Raw genomic sequence first — 25,651 nt, 5'->3', positions numbered from 1 at the left:
AGGTCAATTTCATCAATGGTCTCACAATACGCTCCCTTTCAGATATGTATACAAATAAAATGTCTATAATACATAAATAGAAACCACATCCAGAAAATGGATTTTCTAGAAATATGGCAAAGGCATGCAGCCATTGTTGTGGGTCACTTGTAGTTATTGAATACCTAACATATACTGTATAAAGCCCATATAAGTATTACTTGGTTTTTGCTTTTTAAAATACTATAGTTTATTGAAATTTTAGAGAGTTAGAAACATCAATGAGAGAGAAAAATCAATCAGTTGTGCCCACTGGGTATGTGCCCACAACCAAGGTACATGCCCTTGCCCAGAATCGAACTCTGGATCCTTGAGTCTGCAGGCTGATGCTCAAACCACTGAGTCAAACTGGTTAGGGCTACACTTGATTTTTAGAACAATTCTGTGAGATAAGGAGTAGTATTGCTGATTGCTAATGAGTTAGCTGATTGCTCATTACATTACATTGTGAGACAATATAACTCATTTAAACTTAAAAAAACTAGGAAATGCTAGAGCTAGAATTTGAACCCAAGTCTTCATACCTCCACAACCTATTTTCATTTCTTTATGTCATGCTGACACCTCCAGTGAAATAGCATGAATTCGGGACTGTCTTGCCCAGTCCTGATTGGTGCTGATTGGAGCTGGCCAGGGTGGGGGACCATGAGAGGTTGGCTGGCTGTGGGAGGTTGGCTGTGGGAGCACACTGACCACCAGAGGGCAGCTCGTGCATTGAGCGTCTGCCCCCTGGTCAGTGCGTGTCATAGCTACCGGCTGGTCATCTAGTCATAACAGTCGCTTAGGCCTTTATATATATAGATGTCAGGCAGCTGTAAGAGTAACTGAACAAAAGGAATTTCTGACCTTACAAATTCATTGTCAAACAAGGAAGTCACTTGAAGTTGGAGTTAGGTTTATGATGGTAGATTTATGCTTCCCTTAAGTTTTAAGATTTCCTTCAAGTAGTTCTTTTGATCCAGGGTACACATCTTAGAACCAAAGGCTGGTGTTTTGTCTTAAAACTGTGCAGCAGTGCCTGGCTTAACTACCTTCCCCTCATGATTATCAAGTTCTACCCAGCAGAGCTCACCAAGCTTAGTAAAAAATCAAGAACAGACTTTTGTTGTTAATTCTCATCTGAGGATATTTTTTCATTGATGTTTTTGGAGAGTGTGGAAAGAAGGGGGACAGACAGAGAGGGAAACATCGATGTGAGAGAGACACATAGATTGGTTGCCTTCCACCCGCACCTTAACTGGGGCTGGAGCCTGCAACTGAGGCACAAGCCCCTGACTGGAATTGAACCCCAGACACTTTAGTCTGCAGGCTGATGCTCTATCCACTGAGCTAAACTGTCTAGGGTTTTCTGGACACTTTTAAAGCTGGTCCCATTCTATTTAAATGAAATAGATCTTTACTCAAAAGTCCTGTCTCCTCAATTCCCCACAAACTGCTTTGTTGTCCCTTCCATGATTTTACACATGGTGATAGCAATCTTAGTGCATCTTATCTCCTCTGCCTACTGGAAACATGCCCAATCTCCAATACCTGGAAAAAGTTCTCCATGCAAGAGGAAGTAATCTTTGGTCCCTATTGATAACCTTTCATTTTGAATGAACTATGTTTAAATATGTTGTTTTGTGTCTTCCTGACTTGCCCTCATAATATTTAACAATCAGTTGAGTTGTATATGTTAGTCTTGTTTTTGAAGCTAAAGCTTAAGCTTCAAAGATAGGAACAACTTAGTTGAATATCTCATTCTCCTCTAAGAACAGTGGTTTGAGTTTGTTGACCAGTTGACTATGTCATTCTCTTCTGGAAAGTGGATACATACACTGATCAAGACTTGGCCTTTATGCCATCCTGCCTGACTCAGACACTCAGGAGTAGGAGAAAAGAGTAAGAATAATAACTTCATTTCCCAGGCCTCCGTGAATGACTTTTCCTTAAAATATTTCCACACAATGCAACAGAAAAAGTACATATTTTGAAATAAGATGGCCAGGCTTTAAATACTAACTCAGCTGATGAAATAACAGTGGGCACTAGATAATTTTTTTTCTACATAAACTTTATAAAATACTAGCATTTTCACAAAGTGGGTAAGATTAGAAATAATAATGTATATCAAAGCATCTGAACTGTCATTAACTATTAATAAATCATGCCTACTATTATTTCTACAGGACACATAGCTCAAGCTACTCTGTCTCCCAAGGTGATTTACTGAATCACTAATACTTTCTTTTATCTTTGACCACATAATTTTGTCCAGTATTGTATGGATGAATGGAACTTAGAACTGCTTCTCAGGAATCTTAATACCAGAGCTAAAGATCATGGACACTAGTTAACATTATAAGAATCATTATTGAAATATAGATTCTTCATTGATGTATCTGTTAATAATATAACATATAGTAAACAGTTTCAAAAGCTACATGGGTAGTTCAAGCAAAACTATACAAGCCTCTAAGATATTAAGTATTGTTATTAGAAGTATTAATTTGCACATTTACTTTAACATTATGAGGACTTTGTGACATAAATAGTAGTTATGATATCCTCAAGTTGGAGTTGCCTAATTTAGATAATTGGCTCATTTATCCAATTACAGAATGTTTTTATGTTAGAGTTTCTATCACCCTCTCCACTCCCAAAAGAAAGCAGCCATTTCTCCATTCATTTTTATCTGATGTAGATACTTTGGTTCATTTTTAAAGTTACTAATGTATTTAACTGAATTAAATTAAAGGTTAACAAACCAAATACTATACATGAAAAAAAGGATGAGTCAAACTAGAGTTGATTCAGGGGCTTGGGAAATGTTGAGAAGCAGTGTACCATGGTGTGCTGTGGGTTCCAGACAGTCATGGATCACATGAGGACAGGAGACAAAAAGAGCAGCTGATGCTCCCTCAGCACTTGCTCTCTGCCAGCATGGTCCTGCCAGCTTTGTAAGCATTGCCTCAGCTTCACTGCAACTTCCCAGCAGCCCATGAAATAGTGCTGGTAATGCTCTCCTTGACTTAATGAAGATACTAAATTACCTAGTGCCAGAGTGACACCGAGAGAGAGATGTATGAATCCAAACTACCATTCAATTTAAATAAAGTATTTGTACATTAGATCTGTTTGCATGAGGGATGTGTGGCTTTGAACATCACAGATGAAATGGTCACATAGTTTCTTCTCCCTGTTTCTCTCTCTCTTTCCCCCAGAAAGATGATCATTCAGAGACCTTATATACTATCATTTAATTATTCTGGCATTGTTTATTTGGTGTGTTGAAATACACATCTATCTGCAGAGTGACCATTTGGTAATTAAACTAAATTACTAAGAAAATGAAGTATTTTGAACAACTCTGAACTTAGTTATCTCTATATGTAAAAGACTAAGTGACTATTACAATCAAACTAGCAGAATGACCAGATGACTGGCCAGTAGCTATGACACAAACTGAGCCAGACCTTGCTGCCCGGGCTCTGACAGCCCTGAATCAGGTTCACCCACACCCCAGACGCACACAGGAGGGAGGAGGGAGCCTGATTCCTCGCGGAGCAAGCCATCGGTTAGCTTGCTGCTGGGGTCAACCTCCTGAGGTCAACTCCCCCAGGTGGCTGCCCTCCCCTTACCTCCAATTGGCCCCAATTGCCAGCCAGGCCTAGGGACCCCACACATGCATAAATTCAAACACTGGGCCTCTAGTTTAGGTATAAAATGCTGTTTGAATGAATATCATTTACTACTGCACTAAATATATACATTTACTACTGCAATAAATGTATATATTTAGTGCAGTATAAAATAAAAGTTTGTTCACTTCAGAAGTGAATGACCCAACATTGTTTGAACATAACCTAGATGTTTTTTTTTTCCTCCTTTGGTGGGTGTATTCTAGTTTTTACTGAATTTTCAAAACAAGCACTTCAGCTGGGATGGCTGGGCTATACTCTTACCTACCAATCATATTTTTTCTCAGGGAAAAGTAAATGTATAAAAAGTGCATTACTTGGCCATATTCAAAGCACATAATGGATGATCTGACTGATAATTAGTCACTGCAAAAAGCCAGCTTGAACATTTTAGGCAAAACCATCCAAATGAATGGCTGGCTTTATTTAGATTGTTTGTATCAAACAAATTGTTAACAAGTAGATGACTGAAGGTGACCAAGGTTCCTTGAATAATAACCACATTTCCCAGTAATTTAACTGCCTATTCTCTAATTTCCCTAACCTAACCCCAGTAGATAACAAGTAGCACTTGAGAATAAGAGTGTATACCAGGTGAGAAAGATATTCTTTAACTGGGCTCTACAGAGTTTATAAATAGGCTTTATTATATGCAGAAAATTGATCAAATTGATCCATATGTTCAAATAATACTATTTATGCATGGAGAATTATCTATGAAATAACACACTAAATTTGCAAGTGTGGCTAATTTAGATAATATGACAGGAGAAAGAACTTCAGTTTTAATTCATTCTAATCCTTTGAAATGAGGATATATTTGTTAATTACTTGCATAGTTAAAATTAATTTAAAACTAGGTATACATTGTAATTTTTTCTTAGGATGGGATAGTGTTTTTATAAATATTTTGACTCTGACAAATAACGATATATTATCTGGTCAGAGACATACTAGCTTCAAATTTTTTACATTTGAAGTAACTGAGGGATTTCTTTCACTTGATTGTTTCATTTTGCTTTGGGCTGATTTAAATATTAAAAATTAGACTCTGGAGCAGCTATAATTCATATATAGCACATCATTTGTATTGCTATGGTGTGGATCAAAATGTACAGTGGGTGAATTTTATCACAATCTTAAAATTGGTTGAGTTGTTGCCATGGTGAATCAGGTGTCCACACAACAGGTATGTGCCTTGATTATGTTATACATTCCACTCACCTAAATTATCAGATTTATTAAGCAGATAAAGTTATGATGCACAAAGCAAGTATGCTCCAGAAAAAAATAATCAATAAAAAGTACTCAAACTTTATATGACTTAAATAAAACATTTTGAATATTATAAAAGACTATATTTATATGTGGGGTGAACAGGGTTTAGAAAGTTCTTTTAATATATTATACCTAGTTTATAGAATGATTGTCAGATATACAAAATGGAATATACCATGGGATATATCAACTGCAACTCAGAATCTTGACAGGTTGTTCTGGGCATGGCCCTCTGAATCTCTAGATTTCCAATGGTCAACCTAGAGCAATAAAATAAAATTCTCTTGGACCCATGAATCTCTGTCCTAGTAAGTACAGTCCGTTCCCATTATAGCTAATGCACTGGAGACTGAGAAAAGTACCTATCACACAGCAACTCAGAAACATAGCCTTATCTATTTAATGCCTGGCTAATACATCTTACACATCAATTATATTTCATATGGCAACGTCTTTTCCAAAGCAGTTTACTCAACGGTTCATTCATTATATCTTCTTTTATACATTTAATGAGGTGACTATATATATCGGCTAAAAAAAGAATAAAAAAGAAGCAACATACTATAAAGACATTTATAACTTTCTTTCTCTAAGTCTAAATGATTTTCCCCCTTCTAAATACCCACATCTTTTAAACTGATCGCAAACGCACCCTTTGCCTGATTATAAAATAGCGACTGAAAATAGTCTGTATAAGTATCAATTTCATTGATTTTACTAGTAACTCCTTTATCTTGGTACTATTTTATTTTTAAGCCATCTTTTAGTTATATATTTAACATTTTAGGGGCATATAATCAAAATAGGTATCCAAATTCTTAGTGCATTTGACCTAGACAAAAAGCTTATGATGTTGGGTTCTCTGCTAGTAAGAAGCAATCTTTTCCTACTACAGTTTTTGTTTTCATTGACTTCTAAAATTTAAGTCAGAAGTCTTGTAATAATGATGTTAATGTGTGGGGGGAAAAACTTCATGGCACCAATCAAAAAACAAATTCTGATTATAGACTATGGTTATCCTGAGAGGTTAATATAAAATATCATTCTGTGTTCATAAATAATACAGACTTTTCATTCATAAAATACCAGAGAGATTCATAAGTTTCTGTCTAGTTTTCCTTTGCCTCTCCCTGGAGTCTTTTTAGAAAGTAAGAATTGCTATCATTAATTTTTTAAACTATTGAGAAATAAATCCATTGCCTTGAACTGGCAAACAACCTCCCATGATCTGGCCCCAATCACTCTTCCCAGCCTTCTCTCTGCCTCACAAACCTCCACCCCAGAACACTACTGGAGCTTGTCCCTCCTGGGACATAACCCACCTGGTCCCAGGTTTTTGCCTTCATTCATGCTGCCTGAGAGGTTTTCCCTCCTCATGCTCTTCTCTGCCGGTCTGTGCACCCAGGATTAGCTGCTCACATTTATTCAGTGCTTACTCCATGCTGTGCTTTTTTACTAAAAGCCTTATTTCATTTGTGCCTTCTCACAACGCAGTTTTACAATGTATGATGAAACTCTGGCTAGTCAACCAGGTAGTAAATGGCAGCTCTGGGATCTGTACCCATGTAGACTCCAGATTTCACACTGTGCTACATTACTCAGCACAGTGATACAGTAATTCCCAGTACACTTGTAAGATCAAGAGAAAAATAATCATTCTCCCATGGATGTTTCATTGGCCATCCCCACCACTCTTCCCTTTACCTGCCCCTGTATCTCTCTGAAGCCAAACTCTAATGTGTCACTGATAAAGATGTATCTATCCATCATGTTTCCTTTACTAGGCATTCTGATTCATCTCAAGAGTCTTTGAGTTATATAGTAAAATGCTTTACAAACGGCAATCCCTCTGTAAATGTTGGTTATATGAATTCATCATTGGCAGAATGAAGAGATAATGCAGAGTGTATCAGAAATGACCTCTGCAAAATGATTTTAAAAATCTATTTATCAAGCCTATCATTTGATAAACAATGATCACAACTTGCTATTGATTCTTTCACAAATTTGCTTTTTTAATTTGAGTTCATAAAAGTGACCAACTGGGCATTCTAGTTTCAAATCCATTCATTCAATCACATGTAGTTTTTTTTTTTTTAATTTTCTACTGAGTCAAACTGTTCTAGGATCGTAGGTGAATTTTGGCTACTCTAAAGAACCAGTTAAACATGGAAATAGTTCTTTATGATAATGACTATATATATATATATATATATATATATATATATATATATATATATATATATATAACTATTTTATTTGCTTTTCTCTAATTTGATTCAAATTTTCATTTTCTGTATATACACATATATCAACTCATCTAGATAATAGTAAGTAGTTTGGGAAAAGGGATACAAATAATTTAATTATTTTTCTTATGTGATGTCAAGTAAATGTAACTTTTAAAATTCTTAAATAAAAACAGGATACTTCAATACTATTTAGAGACAACTTAAGTTTGTTCACCCAATCTCTGACACGTCAGAGGGGAAGTGTTTTGAAAGTATTTGAGGCTTCTCCCTCATAAGAAATAAGTCCATTCCCTTGAACTGGTGAACAACCTCCCATGATGTGGCCCCAAAAGATCACATTTTCTTCCTCCTGCTTTCAATGTTGACATTCCATTTCATTTTGATAATTGTCTGATAGAAGTTTTAGAGTATGACTATTTCTGTTAATTATAAAACGACAACTCTCAAAATAGTCACTATTACATATAAGACATAATGTCATATTTAAGATTTGCCTTTCGACTTTCAAACTTAAACTTAAAATATTCATTGATAAGTTTGTATAATAAAGAAAAAGGTAATTATTAAGAGGTTGGTAGTAAGCTATTACTGAATTTAAAACAAGGATTCTTGGAAGAATTCACCATTAGAATTGAACACCATTTTTCTTTTAACTTTGAAAAATTACAATATTAAGATAAATTTTCTAAAGCAGAATGCTTTAAGAATGATAGAATTTTAAGTATGCTAGAATTTCCCTCAAAAAAAAGAATTACTTTAGAAAAACTTATTTGAACTCATACTCGATCATCTTTTTCTCAGTAACTTAAAGCATAAGTAACTAAGCCATGATTGCTAATTATGTCCATTGATTATCAGGGATAGAATAACATCCCATAAATTATCTAAAGTAAGATGGAGAGATAGAGACCCCCAAAGAATAGAGCGGCTTTATACATTAAAGAAGAAAAGCTATTTTTCAAAATTAGGCCTCTACTAGGAATAGTGCTAAGTTACTTCATTGATTCTTGGTGGAAGAGATGGGTCTCCCAGGTTTTCCTGGAGACTCACCCCAAAGTAAATAAACAAGAAGCTCTTTGGGTTAGCCATCTGACCTAGAAAAGATGATGGCATTTTCTCTGAGCCTTAGGCACTCTTTGAGCTAAGTTATTCTCCAATTAGAATGTTGTTAAATACCATACCATTTGTTGTTCAACTTATTGCCTAGAACTTGCAAGAGAGTTTTTAGAAATGGAGTACAGAAGGCTAGCTTGGGAAAATCCAGAGCAGTGTTTGTGGGTTCTTTTTTTTTTTTTTTTTTTTTTTTTTTTTTTAAGGGGGTGGTGGTAGTGGAATAAAATGCTCCTTTTACTCACACCACATCTCCTTTTTTTTTTTTTTTTGTCATACTCGTGTTGCCTTTAGTGTACTCAGACATGAATGCACAGAGTCTACCCTTGCTTGTTCCTGGCACACAACAACGACGTAAACCCTTTCATTCTCATTTCCCTTGTAAAAGAAACAGCCTGACAGGTGTGATCCCCGAATCAGCACCACGGGCAGTCCTCTGCAGATTCAGCTGGTGACAAGGGTCCCCTCCCCAAACTTTAAACAAAGGCATTTAATTTGGTCTTGAGCCAAGGTAAGGAAGGAAAAAAAAGCAAAGGAAAAAGAAAACAATTGCTGGGCTAAATACAAACACAATGTGACGAGGCATAGCCCGTCAACATGAACCTTCATGCAAGCCCGGGAACGTTATGATTTTCTTCCCCCCCGGGGGCTGCGGGAGGTGACTACCGCACTCACACTGACCATCACCTTAAGGAGGTAAAGAGAGTGAAATGGCTCAACGTACACACACCCCGCTCCATACCGGGGACGAGTCTCCGAGCTGCGGCTTGTGCTGCCGGAGGGCCAGGCTGAAGCTGACCGCCCCCACGGCCACGCTGGACACCCCCAGCCCTATCTCCAGCACGGACAGCACCAGGAGGCTCCCGATGATCTGGCCGCTGGTGCACATCCTTCCTCGGTCATCGTTCCTTCCAGATCAGCGTGGGAAACTGACCATCCGCCTTCTTTCTTCCTCTCTCCTCCTCTTCCCTCCTTTCCTCCCCCCTCCCCGACCCCAAAACTTTTCCTTCTTCACCAGCCGAGCACTATCCACAGGGACTGCGTTCCCAGCACCCGAGACCCGCTTCCTTGACCGGGCCACAGGCAAAAGAACCGCTCCGCTCCGGAGCCTCCTTCAGACAGGGATGGTGGAAGCAAGGATCCGTGGTCTGACTCCAAGAGGGGAGAGGAAACAGGTCGCAGGGGTTTCCAAAAAGGAGCAGGAAACCTGGGGCAGCAGGGAGCTCCCAGTGCCGCTGGCTGGCTGGCGAGGCGCTGTCCAGAGTTCTGCCGCGTCCTGGTCTCCGCAGGGAAACCCGCTCCCTCCTGCGCCTCCTCCCAGACGCCCGGGCCCCCCTTCCCTTTCTTGCCAAGGAGATGAGCTTTGCTTCCCGGAGGTGCAGAGCCAAACTGCTCAGAGCCTCTCTCTCTCTCTCTCTCCCTTGCACGCCCGCCCTTCTCCTCGCCTTTGTTTTCGTGGCAACACCAAGCGCTCCTGCCAGTCCCCCTTCCACAAAGCAGAGTGGGCTGAGGAGATGCAGCACCGCGTGCCTGGCAGTTGCTGTGTGGCCAGAAAAAGCAACCTTGTCGGATGGCCTTTTCCAGTCTGGGTTTCTTCGCCGCCCCCCTCCTCCTTCTCCCACCCTCTTCCTTCCCCCCCCCCTCTGGATCTGCTTCTCTTTCATCATGTGGTGACCTCACTGGGATGGAAGGGGTTGATGGAGGAGGGAAATGCTTGGTCTGTTCTTGGGTCTAGAACTGATGCTCTTGGCTGGCCTTTAATTGGTCTCTCTTCGGGACCCTAAATTCAGAGACAGGAGGGATCCCCACTCGCTCCCTTCTGGGCTTCTCTCCAGATGGGAGGGGAAGGGATGCATACGTCAATGGGGCTCCTTCAGTGTAAAACACTTCTATGTGTATGTGTATGCCAGGATAGGTGGGGGTGCAGTGGCTAAAGAGAGAGCTCAGGGGCTGGAGAAAGGCCAGACCCCTAAATTCAGCAGGACTGAAGGACCCTCGCCATGGAACTCCTCTCTCTGGAAGAGCTAGACTCAAGGAGCATCCACGCCCCTGTCACCTTTCTTGTCTGCGGGTGAGGGACATGCAACTGGCCGGGGCCACACTCTGGTGGGGATGTGGCCAGCAGACCCTTGCTGTCCCTGTCCCCTGTGAGCACTGCTATAACTTCTAGGGTGCGTTCCCTGATGGAGCAGGGCTGGGACCTTGTGTGCTCACTGGAATTTGGGAGATGTGTGCATTTAAGTACTAACTATAGTGGAAAGGATGCTGTTAAAAACAAGTATCTAGCACAGTCTACAAAAAATCCTTGGGGATTTTTGTGAGGTAGTCTGATGAAAAGGGGACCCTAGAAGCCTGAACATCACTGGGTCAGGACCCTGTTTCCATGTCTCTGATTTTACCCCATGAAAATCACATGATATTTCATCAAAGAGACCCAGGACATGAAGAAATGAGAAGGTGTTTTGGGGTGTGGATCATCTTTCTCAAAAAGTGGGTGGTGCCCCAGTTGGAAATGGATTGAAGGAAATAGAGGAAAGGAGGATTGATTTGGACACATTAGCAAGACCAGGTTAACATGACCTCTGAATACATGCAGACCAGTGCAGTGCGGGCACCTTTCTCTTTAGAAGCTTCTTTTTTTTAAAGCCCCATTGAGGAGAACATGGAAGCTGAGTTATATACAATCTATAGTATAAGCAGAAGCTTCTATTTTCTTCAATTTGAATGAATTGGGGCTTCTTTCATATTTTAATTCAATTTTACACTATAATTTACTTTTCTTAATGTGATGTTTATACTTTGCATTTAAAAAAATGAGTTTTCTTCCCTTACAAAATAGAAAAGATGGGAGAATTATGTTACTAGGCCTTAAATAGTCTTCAGTTATTGTGATATTTGGAGAACAACTAATACATTGATGTTCACTAATTAGTGGATTCACTTTTTACTTCTTAACAACGAAATCCACCAAGCAGTTAATTGCTAGAATCCTTTAAGTACTTTGTGACTTCAATGAAGCACATATTATTTTATTTAAATCTTGTAGAAGTCATCTAAATGATTCAATTTATATGTGAAAATCATGAAGCATCTCACTACCTAACTTTGCTTTGTTTTAAATCATTGCTGTTCTACTTAAAATATATATAAAAATAAACATATATATATATATATGTGTGTATATATATATATATATATATATATATATATATATATTGGTTTCAAAGAGGAAGGGATAGGTAGAGAGATATAGAAACATCAATAATGAAAGAATCATTGATCCTACTGGGGACCCAGCCCACAACCTAGGCATGTGCCTTTGACCAGAATCAAACCTGGAACCCTTCAGCCCGCAGGCCGGTGCTCTGTTCATTGAGCCAAACCAGCTAGGGCTTTTTCTTCTCCCCCCTCCCCCCGTACCCCCATTAGGAAGAGAATAACAAGCTATACTTATTGTTAAAATAGAACACAGATATATAGAAAGAAATATAACATATAAAGGGAAATTAATTTTTTAGAGAACATATAATGTTAACAATTGATGAATTTCACAGAGAGAAAAAAAATGAGCAAATCATGTATTGTGGTTGAATTTTTGTCTCTGAATGTAATAGAATATATTTACTTAAATACTCCAAAGTCTAGTCATATGCCTCAATATAATCAATCTTGATTGACCCTTTTTATTGGTACAGAATGTAAACCTCTTGAAAATTGAATGTACATAAAAGAAATTAAATTCGTCTTCATGTATTACTTACTACCAATAAATGACACTAAAATGGAAATACTTGTAGGAATAAAATTAAAAAAAAAATCACCCATAGAAGAAATTACTGCTTTGTGTTTAAAAACATGAGAATCAATGTTGTTAAAACTTTCAAAAGAATATGTCATTGTTCTGGAAGACAAAGTATATTTCTTAAATGATGTAAAGATTTTCCCTCCCATAGTAAATGCAAGAGCAGCTAAACTTATCTCTTAATGAATAAAATCACAGCAAAAATAGATTCAAATTGGCATTATACATGTGTCAAAACTATCTGTTGGAGAAAGAATTATAGGATAAAATAGTAACTCAAGAAAAAACTAAATAAGTACATTTTTATCCAAATACCAGTGGCTCTACAATTAGAGGTTTTAATTTTTCTTATGCTATGGTACACTGAAAGAGCTAATCATGAGATTCATTGACACATTGTTTATTACATCTTCCACAAGAGCAATAATACAAAAAATCTCAAGTTTGCCACCTGCTGGCTTGTTTATGACACAATGAATACAAATGTGTAGACAACCTCAAAGTAATTTTTATTAAACATAGCAGTTAATCAGAATAAAATCCTTCATAATTGCTCTCTTCAAGGACCTAAATTCTGCCAATAAGTATTTAAGAATTCTGGGATCCTTCTGTACCCATTTTATCCAAATAAGATTTATAGACATTTTAACATATGAGTAAAGAAAAAATCTAAGATTTGATAAACAAATACCACCTGTCATAGTGAAGTAAATTAATGAAATAATTCAATCACTAATATAGGGTTAGTGACTGAAAATGTCAACATTTGAAACTGATTCATTTTGAAATCTGAATTAGTGTTCAAGCTATTATAAACTAAATTTGTACAGTGACCATAAGCACTGGACTGAATGGCCAAAGTAGAATTGAAGATTAAGGAAAATAAAAATCACAAAATTGTTACAAACCATTTAGCTGTTTTAGGTGCTACAAATATATTTAATATTATAATACTATTGTCACTGTGGTTAAAAATGATTGTACCCAAATGCTTAGCTATGCTTTGATAAAGTGATTCAACTAAAAAGGGGAAAAAAAGAAAACAAAATATTGAGGATTTTTTTTACTTGAAGATCAAGAAGCAGAGACAACAAAATCTGAATTTAGCTTTTTTTGTCTTATAGAAATAACATAGTTTAGAAGTTATTATCCTATATAATAAAGAGGTAATATGCAAATTGAACATCATGCCCTTGCACAAGATGGCTGCCCCCATGTGATTACAAGATGGCTGCCACAAGATGGCCAGCAGGGGAGGGCAGTTGTGGGTAATCAGGCCAGCAGGGGAAGGCAACCAGGCTGGCAGGGGAGATAGTTGGGGGAGACCGAACCAGGCCTGCAGTGGAGAGAGGGCAGTTGGAGGAGGACCAGGTTGGTAGGGAAGAGCAGTTAGGGGTGACCAGGTTGGCAGGGGAGGGAAGTTGGGAGGATCAGGCCTGCAAGGGAGGGCAGTTAGGGGTAACTGGGCCAGCAGGGGAGGGCAGTTAGGGGTGACCAGGCCTGCAGGGGAGGGAAGTTGGGAGGATCAGGCCTGCAAGGGAGGGCAGTTAGGGGCAATCTGGCTGGCAGGGAAGCAGTTAAGTGTCAATCAGGCTGGCAGGGGAGTGGTTAGGGGGTGATCAGGCTGGCAGGCAGAAGTGGTTAGGGACAATCAGACAGGCAGGCAGGCAAGCAGTTGGGAGCCAGCAGTCCTGGACTGTGAGAGGGATATCCAATTGCTGGTTAAACCGGCAGTTGGACATCTGCTGAGGGGTCCCAGATTGGAGAGGGTGCTGGCTGGATTGAGGGACAACATCCCCCTGTGCATGAATTTTGTGCATTGGGCCTTTAGGCTAATAAGAATATCAGTACTTATGAAAATAAGAGAAAGTATAATACTAAACAGAGTTAAGAGTTCTTGTTAAATACTCAGCCTTAGGTGGAGAACACAGGTAGGGCACACACAAGTAGTGGGGCTAAACCATATCTGAAGTAAAGACAACTCTGTATCTTACCTTCAAATGCTATAAAACAGATTCCTTAAGTATCAATTTTTCATTAAGTAACTTGTAAAGTCTAACAACTACATATTGAATACAAGATATAGACTTTAAATAAAAATGCAGATAGAATAAAAACAAATGGAAGGAAATAATATTTTATGCAAACAGTGGCTATGTTAATAAAGGATAAAATATACTTCAAAACAGCAAGAAATGGACATAAAAGGATAAAAGGGTTAATTCAAAAAATAGATTGTGGTAGTTAGCTTCTGACCACAACGATTCCTGCCTCCTGGTATTCAAATCCTTGTATAACATCCTCCCTTTGACTTTGGTAAAAGTGATGGATGTCACCTCTTTGATTAGGTTGACAAAAGACTGACTACCATCTTAAGCTCCTCTGTATTGTCATCTCTGATTGTGTTTTAAGAAAGCATGTTGATATGTTGTGAGGCCTACAAGACAAGGAACTGAGGGCAGCCTCACTCTAATAATCAATGAGGAATTGACACCCTCTGTCCAACAAGAGGATGAGGAACTGAATCCTGCCGATCATCACATAAGCAAATCTTTGACCAGACGTGTCTTGAGATGACTGCCAATCTAGCCAACATCTGACTGCCAGAGAAAACGCACCTAAGCTGCACTTGGGTTCTTGAACCCCAGAAACGGAGATAATAAATGTTATCTCAGGCTATTAAGTTTTGGCATGATATGTTTACAGACCAACAGATTAATTAATACAAAGATAATCATAAATGTGGAAACTCCCAACAACTATGTCAAAACATGAGGCAAAAATTAATAGACTTTAAAAAAGAACTGGAAAATTTCATAATCATACTTGGAGATGTTTAATACCCAACTGATAGACCAAATAGAGAAAAAAAATTGGCAAAGGTATAGAAGAAATAATCAACTCTACTAACCAACTGTTCTAATCCATAAACCAGGGATAATGATGCCTACTGAGACTTGCTTTCTACGGTAAAAAGAATCCGCTGACCTGCTACTGAGTCAGTAAAATGCAGTGTTGTGCCTAAATTCTTGCCAGCAAGAGACAGTTTCCACACAATATCTGATTTTTGATACCCTCTTGAGTACTTTATAAAACGAGTGCTCAGTTATTTAATAATTATGTTATATATTATCTGACGAAACTTTTACAAAATTATTTCAGAGACAAAGAAATCAATGACAGCAAGCTATTAGGTCATATTAACCAATATGAAAAGTAGATTAGCATAGAACAGTAAAAATGATAGGGCCATCAGAATGCCTCTTGTTAGATTTCATCCTGTATTTACATTTAAAGTACAACATTCCTGACCTCTTTCTCAACTCTTCCTTTAACCAGAACACACTACATTAAACAAACACCTATATTTTTATAAATCCCATCCACTACACTCAGTTAACAGAGAACAAGCAAAACTTTTTTTTTTTAAATCATCATGGTCATTCAAATATTTTATAATTTCCATGCCTTCTGTAGAGTCTGACATTACAGGAGAAATTTGCCAGGCCCTTAGAGAGCATAAAAAAGGTCCAGGTCATTGATACCAGCGAGTCTTAACTTTTCCCTGTTTTTCTAAAGTAAAAACACAACTGTCAAGAACCAAGTACAGGATGGTAATTCCTCAATAAGTACATATTTTTATAAATGTGCCTTGTATTAATATAACCATTTTTGGCCACACTCTGAACCATATTTCATTTTCAGTGAAAACCCAGAATATTTTCCCTGTTTTTCCAATCTTGTACTGGTACAGATGATTTCCCCCCTGTATTAAATTTATTTGGATGACATTGGTTAATAGGACCATATAGGTTACAAGTGCACATTTCAATGTACATGATCTGTATATTGCACTGTGTGCCCACTATCCAAAGTCAAATAATCTTCTGTCAAAAAGATCGTTTATATATTTGTCCCCCTTTACTCATTACTAACCCTCCACTTTTTTCCCCCTGGTAACCACCATACCTGTGTCTATGAGTTTCTTACATATGGGTGAAATCATATGGTTCTTAGCTTTTCCTGACTGACTTATTTTGCTTAGAATAAGGTTCTCAAGGTCCATCTAAGCTTTCACAAATGGCAGCATTTCATCTTTTCTTATGGCTAAGTAGTATTCCATAATATATATATGCCATATCTATCAAAGGACACTTTAGTTGTCTCCATGTCTTGGTCACCATGAATAATACTGCAATAAACATAAGGGTACATATATTATATCATTGCAAATAAAGGTTTTTGAGTTTTCTGGGTAGATACCAATTTGGAAGGAGAAGTAACAGTGTCACATTTTTTTGCAGATGAGATGGTTCTGTATATAGAAAACCCTAAAGATTCCAACAAAAAATGATTAGTAGCAATGAACAAATACAGTAAAACTGCAGGAAAGAACTGATTTTTGTTTACCTAAGGGCAGGTTGATTTATTGATCACTAATTTCATCTTTCTGGGTTTGAACCTTCATTCTTTCCTGTAGAGACAGATCTTTTTGAATCCCCTTTCTGTCATCTGATGCATTAGCTATTCTTTCCAAAATTATGTTATATGCCCCCAAGCAGCGGGCCTATTCTGGCCTCATTCTTCTTGTTCTGAACATTTCTAAAACTTGTCACTTTTACCATCTTTGGAATTTTTAACAGGACTCTGCACAGTTATGCCTCTTGCATTTCTGTCTCTATTTCAGATTCCTACCACTCCAGGACTGCCCCACCTTTTAGCTTTTCATATTTCCCTAAAAATACCAGAGTTGTTCCTGGGCAGGCACATGATTTAATGGTTTTTGTCTTTTTATTTTCCCTCAGATGGGGAATTTATAGTTATAGTCAGAATTTTGGTTTCAAGAGATCCCTATCTAATTCAGCTACCTTAAAACTGAAGTATCTGGCTGGGCGCTTGTCTTTCATGACATAGGAATTCGGGTGACAATCTCATTGTGTAAAGCTGTTTTTCCTATTTTGAGTTGACACTAACTTATAAACTCACTGAAGAAATACTTAATAAATATCTGTCAAACAAATATATAAAAAGTAAAAGAATTCATGAAAAACTGAGATATGCTATCATTTTTCTAAGATTTTATCTACTTCAACTTATTCAACTGCTTATGTTTTATTACCAAAATCAAATCAGCATAGTGATTCCTCTCCTTACTTCTCTCACTGACCCACTTAAAAATAAAATGAAAGAGGAAAAACATAAAGCATTTATGACAAAATGACAGTTTCTTTATTCATATATAAATAGCTATTTCAAACCAAAAAGAAAATCACCTGATGGAAAAGATAACCTGATGTATAAATAGGCAATTTTGATACCCAAACAAAGTATTAAAAATGGCTGGTTAACATGTAAAAAGGTGTTCAGGCTCAATAGCAAGATGTCCAACTGGTCATTAATTCTCACATTGGACTGACAAATATTTATTTTAAAATGATCATTAGTATTCATAGGAAAATGCCTGTGAATCTCAATACCTCCAGAGACCACCGTTATATTGAAATTTAATTTAATAATGATAATGTTTGAAAATTAAAGTTATATTATGTTGACTATTCCCAGTTAAAGAAGCCAGGAGAATGAATCACAAGTTTTAAAATAACTTTTAAAATAAGAAATCTTTAAGCTTTAAAAAAAAATGAATTCTTCTGCCCTTTAGGAATGAAGGAACATTGAAAATCCAATAATATAGTAGGATTTATCCATCCAGTGATAGGTTATAACTGTAGCAAATAAAATGCCACAGGAGTTAAATAAGCATAAAGTTTCTGTGATTTCTAAAGGAATCCTTTCTGCTCAGTCAACACTATATTCTCTCAGAATGGATGCCAAAAGCTGGGAATAAATATAAAACACCAGATGTTCTCGCCCTGGCTGGTGTGGCTCTCAGTTTGGCATTGTTTTCTACTCTGAACGGTTGCTGGTTTGATTCCAGGTCAGGGCACATGTCAGAATTGCAGGCTCAATCCCCAGTAGGAGGCAGCCAATCAACGTTTTGCTCTCACATCAAAGTTTTGATAACTTAGGAATGGTTCTTAGTCCAGAATTCTATGCAGTCAAATAGCAACAAAAACTTTTAAGTTTATTGATTGGACTGTTGCATTGTCTGAAAAGAAGTTGGTCAAACTTTATTTTGAGGGGTTTGGATTAGGAAGGGAGATATAATGTTAAAAAAATTGATTAAATTAATTTTTCTCTAATTAGTTTTCCTTTGCCAATACACGAGACCTTGACTTGGGGTTCTATGTATCATCTCAAACCCTGGAACACTTTCTGAGCAGGGGGCAGGCTAATACTGATTTATAAGATAATACTAAAAATTAGTGACAGCTAATATTTATGGAGTGTTTACTAAGTACAAGACACTATTCTAGCCACTGGAGACACCCCATAAATAATAAAGAATATTTTTTTAAAAAATGTTTACATTCTGTGAAGGATTCATCAATAAACAAATCAACAAATGATTATATGATAAAATTTCAGATAGTGGAGTAAATTAAATCAAGGCATTGGAAGGAAGTGACAAATGGGTATTTTGCACAGTGTCCAGATGGTGACACACACAGAGATCCAAATGAGGTGATTGTGTAAACCTGAGGAAGAACTCAAGAGAAACCATCACTGGCAAAGGGCAGAGATGAGCACTGTGTGTTTCTTAGAGAGCTTAGTGAGTTAGGGGGAAAGTGGTTGGAAATGAGAGTGCAGAGAGAGTTAGGGATTAGATTATGTAAGGCTTCTTGATCATGGTAATATTTTTTATTTAATTCTAGGTGAGTAGATTAAAGGTTTTTGAAAATGGAAGCAACACGATATCCTTTACATGTTAATAAAATCAATTTTCCGATCTGCTGACTCCACATACAAACCACTGAAGGATGGGGTGGGGATAGAGGCAATAGGAGACTATTACAATTAATTATAAATGAAGGCGTGGACTAAAGGGGTGATGCTGGAGGCGGTGGGAAGAACAATTTGACAATAGCATGCAAGAGAGAAATATGAATTTTTAAAAAAGTAGAGCTTTGAGCCGTAGTCTTATTTTACGGTGCTGGATTGAGAAACTGAAACCAAGCCAAGGACTGAAGAGCAGACAATTAGGAAGAGTCACTCCTGTAAAGTCGCCTAAGGCAGAGGTTGGTCCTGGTGTCTCACCACTTTGCAGGTGCCAGGAAATATTTGTCTTCAGGGTCTTTAGAGTGGCTGATGGGGTGGGGTGTTGGGTGGATGCAGCCCTTCCTCCTTTCCCTCATCACTTATCCCCTACCCACTGCTGGACACTTCTCGCTGCTAGATGAATCTGCAATCCGCAATTGCAAAGGTAGCAACGTGTTCAGTATCCTCCAGTACTTGCCAATGTGGTACTCTATTTTTTGGGCATCTACGTCAGTAGCAGATGCAAACATGCTCCATGGAGAATGTGAAGGAGACCTTATTCCAGGTGCCTATGGGTCACTGAAGCGGTATAAGGTGTCAGAGTTGGGGGAAGGGAAGTAAGTGGCCAGGTGGAAACTTCTGGAGGGTGCAGCTTTAGTAATAACATCTTCATGTTTATTGGAAAGTGTTTTTTGTGGGTCTTGTGCCCTTTTAAGAGCCCTGTAAGGCAGTTAAAAGCAGTTTTGAGATTCCAGATAATTATTAGAAAAGACTAGATTTAAAAAATGTACTTGAATGTGTCAAGTATTCACATTACTATAAGAAACTTTATCTTATTTTTATTACTATAAATTTTAAAACTACAAAACTGTAAATTACAGAAAAGAAATAGCTTTTGTAATTTTTACATTTCCATTGTAATCATTTATAATGATTTATAGTAATGATACAAAATTATAAACTGCTGATCCAAATATAGTTTCCTATCAAGAATTTGAAATACCATTTTAGCAAAGTTTTCATTGGGGATTATGTATTCATTTTATGTGAAAATAAACTTGATAAAAATCTTATTTTCTATAAAAAATTTTGTTAGATTATATTTGAAAATTTTACACAAATTCAAAAGGTAATATTTTTCTAATACTTTATATAGTTTAAAAATAATTATGCTGTATAAAGAAAATGTAATGACTTTTAAAAAATAAAACCTCATAGATGTCCCCAAATTTCCTCCAATTTTCCCCAATGGGCCATATATTACCCATTATTTTCTCTATGTGAAACAAACTGAAGAAGGGAAGGAAGCTCAGGAAATACTGTAATACTGAACCTCAGGAAGGAACAGTTAAGAGTATAAAGCCAGTACAGATGTTCATGTTTAAATGGACCGAGAAACGATCTTGCCCTATTACTTATTAGGCTCTTCAAGAAAGAATAGAAGGCAATTTCTCTTTCTTTTTTCAAGAGAACAAACTGATTATGAGAATTCTTTGCTCTAGTCGAGAGCAAGAGGTTTTGTTTTTGGTAGAGGGAAAGAACCTCTCGGAAGGGTTGAAAAGAGGTTGGGGAAGACTGGGTTTCCTAGGATCAGTGGCCAGTGGAGGAGGTAATTTCTTTGTGAGTGAGGAAATCTGGCCCCTGGGAAGTAGAAAGACATTTTATAGAGCTACTGTATTTAATTGATGGGACAGGGTCCTTGGAGATGTTAGAAAGTCCCAGTGTCCTGGAGATGAATGGCTGCTGTAGTCAAGGAATGGAATTAAAATGGACCACATGGATTTGGACCACCAGGTTCTAAAAAGAATTAAACTTAATAGGAAATGCATATTTTTTCAGTTCTCCCAGGAATGGTTTATATGCAGTGCAGGTAGAATCATAGGGAAAAAATTAATTTGTTATAGACAATGAATCCTTCACATTTCAGGGCTTAACTGTTCTTATGGAATCCTTGATTGAGAAGTTCTTATTTGGACAATGACCTTCCCAGGTTGGACCATAATGGATCAAGGACAAAATAATTTTCCAACCTTTTGCATTGGGTGAAATCTTTTCAACATTTATATAACAATTCTTGGGTGGAAAAACATGCCTCCCCAGACCTCCATCATGATTACTTTTAGTAGAAACTCTGAAAGTGGTGATTTAAGCCAAAGTATTTAAAGTAAAAACAGAGTGATGTTTCTCACATATAGCTTTTAAGGAAATTGTTTATACCATTTTTATGTAATAGACATTTTACAAGGCAGAGAGCAAAGGGGTGAACAAATATTGCTTTCATGGGACTCAATTACACCATAAAATATAAATTGATCTTAGATTCTCACCATCATGCTTTGTACAATATTATATGGATAACATTCACATAGAGAAGGAGACAGAAGATCCTGGCAAAACACGTTTACTCTGAGGGGAAAAGTAATAACTTGTCCACTTCATCTAGTACAGTTACCTTTTTTGTTCTCTCTGGTCAATGATATTTAAAATATCACATGATCTCACTCATTTGTGGAATATAGTGAACAACATAAACTGATGAACAAAAACAGATCCAGAGACAGAGAAGCATCGATCAGACCATCAAACCTCAGAGGGAAGGTAGGGGAGGGTGGGGGTAAGGGGGGAGAGATCAACCAAAGGACTTGTATGCATGCATAAAAGCCTAACTAATGGACACAGACACCAGGGGAGTGAGGGCATGAATGTGTGTAGGGGGGTGGTAGTGGGGCAATGGGAGCAATATGTAATACCTTAATCAATAAATAAAGTAAAATAAAATAAATGTTTGTAAGTAGAACTTGGTATAGCCAGAAATTCTTGTTATAATTTAATTTGTACATAGGAAATCTAATACTGTATTATGCTTTGACATTCGAAGAGCTTTAAGGAACAAGAAAAGATAAGACAACAGATTTCCAAATACATGGCGGGGCCAAAGTAAGCTTACAGTTGTGACTACACAAAGCACAGTTTATTCTGGTATTATTTATTAATTACTGTATTCCACACAAACTGTAAACCTACTTTTGCCTCACCCTGTATATCAATATAAGGATTGAACATTGAACTTATTCCAAAGCACTTACACTAACAAAATCTGGTATTCAGTATGGTGCTGAACATTGAATCTGGCATGGCATGATAATTTTCCCACTTTATATTTAAGTACTGAGCATAATATAGGTATGTGTAGTTTCCTCTAAGTCCAATCTTTTCAGCATTTATATTTACTGCTTACCTGCAAGGCATTGTTTTATGAGCTGAGAGTAGAAGAGAAAAACATGCTTTTTCTATGGGTCAATTAAGACAATGCAGATACACATTAACATCTTCCATAAAATAGGTCTTTTCTCTTTCTTCTCCACCCACTCAGAGACAAACAATAACAAGGCAAGCTAAAAGCATATATATATGAAATTAGGTATCTCTTGGTATATATTTTATTGAGTCTCATTTCAGTATTTTAGATGCTAAATCAAACCAAATTCTTCTTAGTGAAGTATTGTTTCCTGTAACGCATCCTCTGGTTGCTTGGCCTGCTTGTGCTTACACTGTCTTCAGAATTAGAACTTACATCGCCTCTTCTAAATGAACGTTCCATGTCAAATAGCTGTCACTTTCAGAAGACTTTTCTTTCTGAAGTTTAATCTACATTGTTCTTTTAAGAATGATATCCTACATAGATCTACATTCTTCCACTTGACTACAGTCATTTATCCTTCTCTTATTTTAGAATTGATTCCTTTCCCATATTTCTGAGCTATTATGTTCATTCTCGCTGACAAAACAATACTAGATGCATTTTTAGCACGCCCCCCCCCCTTTTTTTTTATCCCCTTACCAGTATGAAACTTCAGATTCTTTATACCACTCCCTAGGTTTCCTGCCACTTGTCCGACTGCTGGAGGCTCCTTAGCTGCCAAAAATTAAAAACCAAAAAACAAAATGTTTTCCAGGTGTAATCTGAACAGTCATGCTGAAAGTGCTAATATTCCTCTCACTATGCCACTGCCCAAAATAGTGTTGGCATCCTCTGACCCCTGGAGGAAGCAACTTTTATTTTGTCTTATTTCATTTTATAACCACTTGACAATCATGCCATGTGGCACAGGCTCATTAATACAGGAACCCTCTGGATGATTGAGCTTTAAATAACCATTCTCTGGATAAAGAATAAAGAAAGTAATGAAAAATGAATAATGTGCCACTCATTGCTTCACAGGGGTGGTACTGATAATTCAGCAGTCTGAAACCCATTGCATAGGCAAGTGTGGTTAATACCGGTTGAGGAATTTGTGTGTGTGTGTGTGTGTGTACACATGTGTGTGTGCACATGCACATGCAATGCTTGCACATAATTTGATTTTAGTGAATCCTCACAATTAATTCTGTTATTTAATTTAGATGGGTGAACTCAGTTTCAGAAGTTAATTAGCTCAGGCTCTTATAGCTGTTATTGGCAGCTTTCATAAATGCAATGATCTTCACATGACAGCCTAGTGTCCCTCTTGTTTTCAAGTTCCTTCAGGTTAAATATAAATATACAACCAGAAAAGTGCACATAAGTGTGCAGACATATGGGCTTTTGCAAACTGAATACACTCATGTAACTGGCACCCAGACCAAGAGCCTTAGAGCTGTCCACACATTTGGGCCTGCTTTTGTATTTTATATCAGTGGAATCATATTTATACTCTTTTCTACTTGGCTTCCTTAGCTTAACATTTTGTTTTGGAATTCATCCATATTGTAATTCTCTATCCTTATTCTAATTGCTGCATACATTTCATAAATTGTAAATATGCCACAATACTGTTGATAGGCCTTTGGATATTTCTGGTATGTGGATATTACAAACAGAACTATTATGAGCATTGTAGTACATACCATATGGTGAAATATATACACATTTCAGAAATACACATACACACACACCCACCTCCTAAAAATAGGATTGCTGAGGCAGAGGCTGTACAAATATTCTTTGGGAGATTTCACCACTGTCATTTTTGAGTAATAATTATGAGCCAGACACTGTAACAAGCACTATATATATATATATATATATATATATATATATATATAATATGTAGTATATTACATGTAATTATATAATATTTATATGTAATATAAAGTTACATAGATTATATGTAAATATGTTATAAATAAAAATATTATTAAAAAGCACTATATTATAGATACATATTGTTATAAATATCTAAATATATAAAAGCCTAATATGCAAAGTGTCCCCTTGGGAATTGGACTGATTGGGAGTTTGATCAGTTGCTATCATGTGTGCTGACCACCAGGGGGCACCACAAAATGAAGGAAGGCCTTGGCTGCAGCAGACAGCCAGGGAAGGGAGGTCCTGGCTGATAGGTGGCAGCCAGGAAAGGGAGGCTCTGGCCGGCAGCTGGCAGCTGGCAGCCACTAAGGACCCTACCCATGCACAATGTCATGCACTGAGTCTCCAGTACATATATAATGTAAGAACTATCTTATATGTGTCATCTATAATATAAGCACTATATTATATGTGTACACATATACATACATTATGTATAGCAACTATAACAGAGTTATACTCCTTAAAGGTTGTAGTATATTCTTAAAGGTTGTAGTATATACTCCTTAAAGGTTGTAGTATATTCTTTTTTTGAGGATGGAGTATCTATATAAATTCTTTTAAATTATTTTGCATTAGAAACTTATCTTTTTCCCCTGTTTATCTATTCCTCCACTCACCATCCAATCATTCTTTCTTTAAAAAAATATTTTTATTGATTTAGGGAGAGGGAGAGAGAGGGAGAGAGAGACAGAAACATCAATGGTGAGAGAGAATCATTGATCAGCCCTCCAATACTCCCTCTACATGGTATCAAGCCTGCAACCTGAGCATATGCTCTGACTAGGAATCAAACCATGACCTTCTGGTTCATGGGTCAACACTCAACTACTGAATCACACTGGACAGGCTCAATCTTTCATTTATATCAGTATAAACTTATGGATATTTATGTTATACTTCAGGTTATAATACAATACTAATTTTTTTTCTCAAATTGTTCTCATGTTGTCTCTTAAGAGCTCTTTCAATGGTCCCAGTCCCATCCCTAGAATCAGCAATTACCCAAAGCCCCTGGTTCTTTGGTTTTCAGTATGGTATTAGAAACCAAGTTCTGGATTCCTGGTGTGTTAGTTGCTACTGAGGTGTCATTGCTCGTAAGTCTTCTCAGCTGACAAAGCAAATAAACAAACCAGGTTTATGCCAAACTGTGTACATACACATCTATAATATTTCTATATTTAACTTTCAATGTCCATGTTTACCTAAACATGACTTTATATTGATATTTAACTCTAATCCATTTCCACATGGATTTTTTTCATAAATTCCTTATCCATAAATTCCTATAACAGTGAAAAATACAACTGAAAACATGATTCCCACCATTCTTTTACTTAATTGTTCTATTCTAGTATACTAGTTTATGTACATCAATATCAGAATTGCTAACTAATATTCCTGTGGGAAGAAACTTTATTAACTGAAGTGCTTATCTACATTTCCTTTTGCCATGACTCTTTCAGAATTCACTTGCTTTTAAAGT

The 25,651-nt window shown here is 37.1% G+C and overlaps 1 protein-coding gene across 5 annotated transcripts in view; it reads right to left on the bottom strand.

Moving 5' to 3' along the window:
- TMEM196 (transmembrane protein 196) overlaps positions 1-25,651 on the bottom strand; it is a 167,928-nt gene that overhangs the window by 39,517 nt on the left and 102,760 nt on the right. Inside the window, exon 1 of one of the 5 annotated variants that reach the window (XM_036429230.2) lies at positions 9,084-9,965. The exons of 1 other annotated variant lie outside the window; for it this stretch is intronic. In XM_036429230.2, coding sequence (XP_036285123.1) covers positions 9,084-9,248 — 165 coding nt within the window. In that variant the 5' untranslated portion in view covers positions 9,249-9,965. Of the gene's footprint in view, positions 1-9,083; positions 9,966-25,651 lie in introns of those variants that run through there. 3 more of the 5 variants (XM_036429231.2, XM_036429228.2, XM_036429229.2) reach the window with 3 other exon arrangements.

This window comes from Pipistrellus kuhlii, unplaced genomic scaffold (assembly GCF_014108245.1).
Source record: "Pipistrellus kuhlii isolate mPipKuh1 unplaced genomic scaffold, mPipKuh1.p scaffold_m20_p_10, whole genome shotgun sequence".
Classification (NCBI taxonomy): domain Eukaryota; kingdom Metazoa; phylum Chordata; class Mammalia; order Chiroptera; family Vespertilionidae; genus Pipistrellus; species Pipistrellus kuhlii.
Note: the sequence above shows the minus strand (reverse complement) of the source record. Positions and strands in the feature narration are given on the sequence as shown.